The sequence below is a fragment of the Lolium perenne genome, chromosome 7 (genome assembly GCF_019359855.2).
Source record: "Lolium perenne isolate Kyuss_39 chromosome 7, Kyuss_2.0, whole genome shotgun sequence".
NCBI classification, from domain to species: Eukaryota; Viridiplantae; Streptophyta; class Magnoliopsida; order Poales; family Poaceae; genus Lolium; species Lolium perenne.
In genome coordinates, this window is record NC_067250.2 from 36,997,086 (window position 1) to 37,006,899 (window position 9,814).

Genomic DNA, 9,814 nt, shown 5'->3' on the forward strand with positions numbered 1-9,814 from the left:
TGCAAAACGTAATAGTTTTTATCATTAAAAATCTTATCATTTCTACATAGCCAAAACGTCCAGATAACTGCTAGCGCTCTCACACTAAGAAGCAACTTAAATCTTGAATCAATACTGGCATTTCTGGTTAAAAGGAGTGTAGCTGAAAAGTAACATGACATTTCAGGTTTTCTTTGGCAAATTAAAACGACACTGGCGGTTCTTTGCCTGCTCCAAGCACACCGTGAAGTCAACAGCCACCGCCTCTCTCTCTTCCTCCGCCCGCATCGATAATTCGATATCTACGCAATGGCTCTTTCCCCTCTTGTCTCAGTCTCACTCTCACCATGGCACCTGTACACTACAAGATCGCGCTGTGCCAGCTGCAGGTCACCCCGGACAAGGACGCCAACATCGCCCACGCGCGCGCCCGCATCGAGACCGCCGCGGACGCCGGCGCCAAGCTCGTCGTTCTGCCGGCAAGTCCCCCTCCTCCTCCCCCTCTGCTACTTACTGCCCTTTCGATTTGCCACGGAGCTGAAGAATTGACCAGGAATGGAAACTCACGAGGGCGATGTTGCTCTGTTCCAGGAAATATGGAACTGCCCCTACGCGATGGAGACCCTGCCAAGCTACGCCGAGGACATCGACGGCGGAGGGTCGCCGTCGGTGTCGATGCTGTCGGAGGTGGCCGCTTCCAGAAAGATCACTATAGTCGGTGGATCCATACCGGAGAAGGCTTCGGGGCAGCTGTTCAACACGTGTTGTGTGATCGGGCCTAATGGAGCGATACTGGGCAAGCATAGGAAAGTAAGTAGCCTGATGTTTCATTGACTCGTGTTGATTTTACTTATGTTCTGACAACTGAATTTTTCAGCTGCATTTGTTTGGAATCAATATCCCTGGAGACATCTGTTTCAGGGAATCTGATACCTTCACTGCTGGACAAGAACCTACTGTCGTTGACACAGGTGTGTACCTAGAAATTCTTGATCAAATTTTACTCACACGCAAGAAAATAACATCTTATCAGTGTTAGTTAGTGTTTACAGTGGTCTCTAAGATACCACGTTTTACTCAATCGTTAGAACGTTGCTGAAGTTACGTCTAGTGTGCTTTGCTCATCGTAAGGATCGTTTGTACTGTTGTCTTGCAGATGTGGGACGGATCGGTATTGGAATTTGTCATGATATCCGCTTTCCGGAACTAGCGATGTTGTATCGAGCGAGAGGTATGCTTCACAATTGTAGTACCTACTGTCCTCTTGATGCCAAGCAATACAATAGCATGCCCGGTAAAAATTCAGCCCGTTCTCAAACCACACATGCAGGTGCACACTTGGTATGCTATCCATCTGCCTTCAACATGAGCACCGGGCAACTTCTATGGGACCTTATGCAGAAGTCCAGGTTCCATAATCTCTCTTTTCCAGCATTTCTGTCACTTTTTTATTCAGTTATTTACCATGATGTATTTGTTCAGATAGCTAGCTAATTCTCTTTGTTTTTCGCCCCAATACACTGCCCACTTCACTCCTTCAGAGCTATTGACAATCAGGTGATCATCATCCAGCACATGAGTTAATTCTTGATTTAATAATACAGAGTACTAAATGTGAGCTGCAGTGATTCATCATTGTAGTTAAAATCGATGTAACAGCTATCCTAGCTTGTCTTGATTTCAGTTGTTTGTGGCGACTTGCTCGCCTGCACGAGACCCCAACCCGCACTCGGAATACATGATCTGGGGTCATTCAAGTCTCATCGGACCAGTAAGACAGGCATTAGCAGAGTCTTGCTCCCTTGTGTAAATAATTTGGATCAGTGTCGGAGCCAGCTCCTGGCGGCACCGGGCAGCTGCCTGGGCTTGGCCGCTTAGCATCCACTGGAAACAGTGCAGACTTGCATGTGGAAAAGCTTATTTTACTGGGCAAGACATCAATCGGGCAGACACACTGGTCTTGCCCAGGCTCTCCTGTGGCCAGCTAGCTCCGCCACTGATTTGGATCAGTTTTTTGAACTTCGAAGCTTACCACTGTTTACATTTTTGCCACAGTTTGGGGAAGTCCTGGCAGCAGCAGGGCACGAAGAAACAACCGTCGTCGGAGAGATCGACCTGTCTTTGATTGAAGCTGTAAGGTATAAGATTTGTTTTATTTTTTTCTTGTAGTATTAGTAGGTTGTCGCTTGCGTTTGTGTTGGTGTTGCGTCTGTTCTCAGATTACATATCTGTGCAGGGAGAACATCCCCTTGGAGATGCAGAGACGAGGGGATCTGTACAGGTTGGTAGATGTCCAGAAGGAATATTATGCAAGCTAGCTACGTTGCTACATGAGACGCAAACACATCCTGGGTTCAGTAACACTAGACATTGTTTACAAAACTTTGCAATTGAAACATAAGGCCTTACAAAATGTAACAGATTAGTTAGCCCCATACTAGTATCGCCGTTCACATAAACAGAAAGATAGCAAGACAAAAACACACATCTCTATCATCTAATAGTTGTCCAGAAATTTCACAAGCCCCGTCCAGACCCCCATCCGCTGCTTCCACCATCCTGTGCTGACTTTCCGGCGCTGCCCCATCCTGAATAGTTACCAGCGTGAGAAAAAGCTGAAGCGGTTGCGCCACCACCAGAAACTCTCATAGGAACCATCGCAGCAACATTTCTTGCTGATGCACCAGCGTCAATTGGTGGTCTGTTGATATTCTTCTGGAAGTACGACACGAGGCGATCAACACAATCGAAGTCCCTCTTCCAAAACCTGAAGCCCTTTGAGTTTAGCCCAACATACTCATGATGCGGATTTGTGCCCCTGATGTAAGTTAATATGAAGGTGCCTGGATGTTCATGGGATATGCCAAAGGAGTAGACTATCATGTTAGGCTTCCCTGCTTTCTCTGCCCTTAGCATATTATCCACCTCGTTTTTTAGGCCCTTCCTGAATTTGCGGTAAGATAGCATGCTCTTCAGGTGGCCTACCAATGGATCCACGTATCTGTCCACAACCTGCACGTTTTGTTTTTAAAGGAAATATTCATCAAGTATCTGAAAAATAAATACTGGAGTAATAGAAATCTAACTGTTACAGGAGAATTAGCTGTTTCTTAATGAAAGCATTTCAGCTGAAAGATATGCACCAACCTCATCAAGATCTTCAAAATCTTCACCATCGATGGTCAGTGTTTTCCCAAGGCGAAGCAGACTTGTCACATCTTTACGATCCTTCCCGCTTTCAGCTATGTCCTTGTGTACGTAGACTCCATCGAAAAATTTGAGAGTAAGAGTTAAAAACGAGGGGCCCCTAGAACTAGGTCGAATGACCTTCTCACCAGGTTCTTTATCTGACAAGAACTGTCACAAAAACAGAGATTAGATCAGATACTATCATGGAACGGAAGAGGGAAAAGAATGAGTTGAGCAAACCTGCTTTGCTTCCTCAGCCGTCAAGTTCTGAAACTGAGGATGGACAATCATCCGCAGATTGAAATGTTTCTTTGCAAGTTCCTTTTGTTTCCGAGCCTTATCTAGTTCATCCTGTGAAACCATGGCTTGTTCATGATAGTACGGATCATGATTCCTTGTGGATAATGATCTTCTCATGTCACTGTCCTTGCATGTTAGGTAAACTTGGAACCTATTTCTATTCACGTTCTTAATTTTGCCGGTTAATATATCGCCTTGATGAATCCGCAGAGATTCTGGGTCAAATCCATCATCAGAATAGTTGTCCCCAAGAACTATGGCTTTTAAACCAGAATCAAAAGTGCAAACAATTCGGCTCTCTTGTATAAGGCGAACTGTTACTTGAACAATCTTTCCATCTGATAGGCTCTCCTCGGTTTCACCAGAGAGCATCCAGAATTCCTCATCGGGAGTGGGTTCAGCATAGGGGGTCCTACAATCAGGAAAACCACACAGTAATTCCGTCTTTATATCATGCAGTGTATCCCTTTTACGTAAATCCTCAGGAATACTTTTTATGTATTCATCGATGTTGAGACGTTGAAGAAAGTCCGGCCTTTCTCTTACATGCTCAATTGCCATCTCTTGCTCATCCTCATCCATCTCATCCCTTTCACGCGGAGCGCCCTCGCCATAGACATCCTTGGCCAATTTATTGGCCAATGCATATGATTCAGGGTGGATCCTTGTATCATCAAGCAGATCAATGATTTCAGTACTAGCTGCTGCTGCACCGCTCCTTCGAACACGTAGAAACCCAGAGGCGTTATGGAATACTTTCCTTCGTAGTGGTTCTGCAAGCTCCTTGCGACTGAAAATAGATCCCTCTCTTACCAACTCTTTCTGCAGAGCGGAAGCTTTGCGTGGACCCAGACCAGCGACGAACTGTAAAGTTGAAGAATGCCACTCGTGGCTAGCAGAAAGGTTAACATCAAAACCTATCTGATTTGTAGCATCCACCATCACTTGCTCAACGACTTCATACTTCTCTTCAGGAGTAAGGAACTCTTGGAGGGTGTGTAGTTTCCATGACAGTATCTCTTTTCGAGGTCCACAGAGTGTTGCAACCGTCGCCAATGGATTCTGCAAGTACCGACCGAGCGCCACAGCCCGCTTCACGATACCTATATACACGAGTCAAAATATGGAAACTTAGAGCAAGTTACTTACAAAAGTGCATGGTCAGAAGAGCTAACAGTAAATCAAAATGATGGACATTACCTGTCTGGGCAGGCAGTTGATCTGAAGATATTTGAGAATTCTCGTACAAGCGAGGCACAGATTCATCAACGTAGACACTGCTGAAATTTGCCATTTGCTCGTTGATATCTCTTGGATGGTCTTCAACAATTCTAAAAAATACCTATGCAAGGGTAGATGTCAGTTTAAAACTAAGCAACCAGCCAACAGGAAATGTTGTCATCAGTACAGCAAGGTGAAGTAGGTTGTCTTGATTGGCTGGACTCCTGTTTTGTAGAATTATACTATATCCTAAAGCTCACTGAAAAGTAAATGAAATAATAATACCTCATAAAGATCTTCCCTGAGTTGTCTGCAGTTCAAGTTTGATGCTCCTACGCAAACGACATGTGGCTGATGGTCGGTCATAAACTTCACAACTCGCTGCTGGTTATCTTTATTTCTCTGTTGCTCATCAGCACCACCACGAGATTTAGTACTGATGGAACCAGCATACAGAACATCAACCAGTTCCCCCGATGAATCTAACATCACGAATGTGGTTGTAGGATTCCCGGGGCCCCAGCAGCAGGCCATGACTCTCAGCTCTGATTCCTCATCCAGGTCAATCTCATCATCATCCTTTTCGCGTTCATCCTTCTTCTTCTTCCAAGGAGAAGCAGAAACCTTATCCCAGAGCTGTTTCCCATATTCCATACGGAGCCAACTTTTGGCATTCGCTGTCAACAGAGACCGAGCTTCTTTTTCCATTGACGGAAGAAGGAAACTGGAGAAGGCATCGTCCAGTATCATCTTCCGTTGCTCGTCCCACATCTGTGCAGACTTGCTGACACAGTCGCTTAAATAATTCTCACGAGCATCGGAAATGAGGTGTTTCTTCACATCTTCTGGTAGTTTTACAGTGACCTTGAGGAGTTTTTCGTCCTCTCCTTTCTGAATAAGAAGCCATTCTGCACCTACGAACTTGGTTACAGGTTTCTCCCGTAGCCATTTAATGCGCGATAGTTGGTGATGGGGATCTATAATCAAATTTCCCTGAGGTGTGGGGACTGTTGAGACAACAGCTTTATCCATGAATATACTCCTGATATGCTTTCTTACAATGGGCTCACAACCGATCTCAACTGCTGCCTGATAACATGAACAGTAAGAGGAACATTTTGGTCAGAAGAAATGGATAGCTTAGCTCAAACGAGGCTCCCATTCCTATATAAAGATTTGTCGGAACAGCGAGATATATTGCGTACCATGTGTCTGGCACCCCGAAGGACATCTTGGGGTGTTTCAAACATTGCACATGTGAAATTTGCAGCAACATCTTCAGGAGAATCTTTCCCACTGTCAAGCTCGTCAGCTTCCTGAAAATCAAAAGATGCATACAAAGTGTCAAATAGGGGCTGTATGTGTAGTTTTGTTCAAGATAAAGGTTGAGGGCTTCAAATCGCTTACGGGTATCTTTGTTAAAGCTAGATGGTGTCCTAATTGCTCAGCGCTCCGCCCAAATTGGTAAGTGACCTCTCGTAACCCTGCCCTCTGACATATATTGTACATGGATTTCCTTTTTGGTCGCTTCAACTGACCTACAACTTCAACTTCACCAGGAGGGAAATGTAAATTGAATTTCGCATCAACATCGTCCACCTCTTTCTCTGATTTGGCATCATTCAGTGCTTCAATGATTGTGTCATGAAGCTGCTGGCGTTGTGCAAACCTTGTAACATCATCTATTTTCTGCTTCTCGTCATCAAATCTTTTTACATAGTACCCCTTCAAAGCTTTCTTACGTTTCTGAAGAAGTAGCCACTTTCTATCTAATGTCTCAACAGCCCAAAGCAGCTATTAAAGAACACAATGATTGTGTCAGTGATATCTTAAACTTGATAACTAGGGGTAAGGAAATAAATCTGTAGTTTAATGAATAGTTACCTTATACCACCTCATTTTAGGTGCCACTTCTGCATTCTTCTGCGCACTGGCATAATAGCCAGTTAACAGACTCGGACAACTCTCCTTCCTATACATCTCAATGAATGGAATCTGTTGACAGAAAATGTATATACATAGGCAGACTATAAGCATATAAGAACTTGCGAAAGAAAAACTTGTAGTACAAAGTTTTGTACCTCAAATTTGTTGACATGTAGCATGGTCAAGACATTCAGAATGTCCTTCTGGTCAATCTCTGTGTTCACATGCTCATTGCCTGCAAAGGATATAAATCCATCAGCAGTGAGCTGGCTGTGTACCCATAGACTTTCTTCTTCCATTTGTTCTTTAGTTAATTCTTCCCCTGTGCCAGTCAATTCTTCAGACAGCTGCCAGATGAGAAACAAAATTGAAAGGAGAGATAAATTAGATATGCACTATCGACCAAATCAGCGCCAGCAATCAAAGTTGGTCAACTGGTATTTACCTGCATCCTCTCAGGTACATCAGTTTGTTTAATTATCTCATCCCTTGGTGTCATATACTTGTCTGCAAGAATAATTGGGTCAAACTCATCTTCAAGCCTGTTTTCTGTCAACGCGCTAGAATTAGAAGCAGTCCTCTCAAGATCTTTCGCTCTTCGTGCTAATAGATCATCAACGTCGCCAAACAAATCGTGGGCCTCTTGCAGTGCCGATGACGTTACGCCTTCTGCATGTCGTAATGTCCTATTAAACGCCTTATTCCTTCTGCAAAACAACAATAATTGTACGTGTGTACATACAAAATAAATGCATTTAGACGAGCGTTCGATTTGAAAGTAGTGTATGTACATGATTTAGTTTGACGCATGGGTGCAGAGAGGGTTAGCGCAAAAATATGCAAAATATAAGAAAGGATCACCGTACTTGACAACTTGTCCTCTCTCGTCTATTTCATCGTCCACAATAAAATCATCATCATCATCAATGTAATCTTCCCCTGTCTGTTGATCCTCCTCAATAATTTCATCCTGAACATTCTCCTCGGCATACGCGTTTCCTGATCCATCATCATCGACGTATCCGGGACCTTCTCCAGTTTCAGATTGGCTTCTTGCCTTCTTCAAGCGCTTATACTTCTTTACCTAGAGTTAGGCAGAAATGTGCAATTTAGCAAGCACGCTCAAAAAGCAAGCAGGAAAGCTCTCGACATGTAAATATTTTCTTAAAGCATGCATACAGGTTCGTTTGCCATGCCATTATTATTCTCCTGGAGCAGCGCGATGTCATCCTCATCAAGCGTGTACTCGTGTGATCCCCTGCGCACATGTATTGTAGTTCGGTAAACCATACAGTACTTATCAATGTTTACCAACGGAGTATATTAAAAGGAAATTACCTCTTCTTCCTTTTCTTCCTTCGTCTCTCATCATCGCTTCCCGGTTGTTCCTCTTCTTCCTCTTCATCCTCATCCACTATGAAACCATCATTCTCGTACTCATTCTGTCCCTCTGTTTATGAAGGAATAGAGTTATGAGAAATCGAAGTAGAAAGCAACTACTCAAAATCAAACTGATGCAAGAACAATCCGACAATTGAGCAGAACCACTCGAATAAGAAGACACAGATAATAAAAAGAAAATCAAACGCCGCACATAGCACAAAGAAACAATAACCCTAATTCAGACCTTCCTCGTCCTCGTCGTCATCATCTTCCTCACCGCCTTCCAACTCCTCGCCGTCATCATCGTCTTGGTCTTCCATGTCATCCTCTTCCCTGTGTGAGAGCTGCGGATCCTGCTCGTCGGCCTCGATGAAGTCGTCTGGTAGGATTAGAACAAATTAAGCACAAGTTTTCCAGTAAGAAAACACACACGAATTTCGCGCCCAATGTGAGAATTTCCGTTCGAAAACGCCGAAGAAATAGAGTACCTTCCTCGTCGGATGCCACAGTTCGTGGGCTCATTGTCGTCGAGATCGCCCAAACCCTAGGACGCGAGAGTTCAGGGAGGTCGGTTACTCGATCGTGTAGAGAACCTCAGGACGAGGAGGCGCGGACCTTGTTATATACTCCAATCGTGGGAGACCGCCAGCCGTACGATTGCCCCACGAGTCGGCAGCGAATTCTAGGGTTCACGGGCGAGCGGCTACACAGGCCCGTGCGGACGGCGACACCGGCGGACTAGCCCGAGGGGGGAGCGATGTGATGCGCCCTGGTGCCCTGAATGCTGCCGGCGAGGAGGCGAATCCGGCAGCCTCTGGGGAATCGCGAACCGTATGCTGGAGCGACGTCGAGGTCGTGGCCGGGGATCGACGGGATGGACGAGAGCCAGAGAGGCGTGAGGTTTCTCGTGGTGCGACTAGGAAGGCGGGATTTAAGAAGATAGATGGATTTTGAGGGTGCCCTTGTCAGAGACCCAACCGGTATGCTCTCTTCTCGACCGTCAAATAAACATCCAGCGGCCCAAACCGTTACGCGAAGTCGGTCGCGAGTCCAGTTAATAAATTGCCCAAAGTGTGTCATCATTATTTAGTCTGATAACTTTAGTTTGCATGGTGTATGTTTTAGCTTTGGCTCTTTCCTGTCGTGATGCTATGTGGGGCTTCTATGACTTCATAGCAGAGGGTTAAACAACCCTAGTCGCCACCCAACCTTTTGAGAATCATCTTGTCAAGTGAGTTTTTCTAAACTACTCTAAATCTGTTTGAAAAAAAATGTATTTATAAATAAGAAAGAGTTTGAAAGCCTCGACATCTTTCTCATTTCTTTTAAAGTTTGTTTTGTATTTGCAGAATACAACTCTTGTATCATATCATGCAAGAGCGGACGAGAGATGAACTCCCGCGTCGCTTGCATAGTTAGTGTGGGGTGTGCACACCCTTTATGAAAAGTATAAAATGAGAGTATAGGATGGCACCCTAAACAACATATTGGGTGTGTTTGGTTGGGCTTTAATGTGGCATTCCTGGCATATAAGCCATAGGCCGCTGATACCCACAGGTTTAGGGATTGCTGAAATCTTCGATGAGAAGTATTACCCAAATTTGTATTTTGACTCAATGGAAACACAAAAATACAAATAACACTTTCGCAATTGAGACCCCAATCTCAACCACACTTGTGTATCAATATTCTCAAAAGCAAGTGGTGAATGCATCAGTTGGATCAAAGCAGTAAGAGCATCTCCACTCATTTGGCCTGTCCACCACGAAATCCGAACGAAACAACCGCCGGATTGGACGAAATAAAGTCATGGGGA

General features: G+C 44.6%; 2 protein-coding genes across 4 annotated transcripts; one reads left to right on the forward strand and one right to left on the reverse strand.

The window, feature by feature from the left end:
- Positions 1–212: 212 nt before the first annotated feature.
- Positions 213–4,370, forward strand: LOC127317801 (omega-amidase, chloroplastic). 3 transcript variants are annotated; one of them, XR_007861473.2, is made up of 10 exons: positions 213–458; positions 571–789; positions 857–950; positions 1,136–1,210; positions 1,310–1,388; positions 1,521–1,536; positions 1,648–1,750; positions 2,035–2,117; positions 2,216–2,260; positions 4,297–4,370. XR_007861473.2 is itself a non-coding variant. In XM_051348394.2 (9 exons), the coding sequence occupies exons 1-8, from the start codon at positions 327–329 to the stop codon at positions 2,106–2,108; spliced, it is 792 nt and encodes a 263-aa protein (XP_051204354.1). In that variant the 5' UTR covers positions 214–326; the 3' UTR covers positions 2,109–2,117; positions 2,216–2,397. The 3 variants fall into 3 exon arrangements, 2 of the variants coding, with proteins under 2 accessions (XP_051204354.1, XP_051204353.1); XM_051348394.2 differs by lacking the exon at positions 4,297–4,370 and having other exon boundaries at positions 214–458; positions 2,216–2,397; XM_051348393.2 differs by lacking the exon at positions 4,297–4,370 and having other exon boundaries at positions 216–458; positions 1,664–1,750; positions 2,216–2,397.
- LOC127316124 (transcription elongation factor SPT6 homolog) lies at positions 2,333–8,520 on the reverse strand. Its single transcript, XM_071823863.1, has 15 exons — positions 8,487–8,520; positions 8,243–8,377; positions 7,954–8,065; positions 7,795–7,873; positions 7,482–7,699; positions 7,061–7,322; positions 6,771–6,962; positions 6,574–6,684; positions 6,097–6,483; positions 5,895–6,005; positions 4,975–5,778; positions 4,669–4,810; positions 3,409–4,571; positions 3,127–3,336; positions 2,333–2,991 (listed from the first exon to the last, which is right to left on the reverse strand). The coding sequence occupies exons 1-15, from the start codon at positions 8,518–8,520 to the stop codon at positions 2,497–2,499; spliced, it is 4,455 nt and encodes a 1,484-aa protein (XP_071679964.1). The 3' UTR covers positions 2,333–2,496.
- Positions 8,521–9,814: the final 1,294 nt, after the last annotated feature.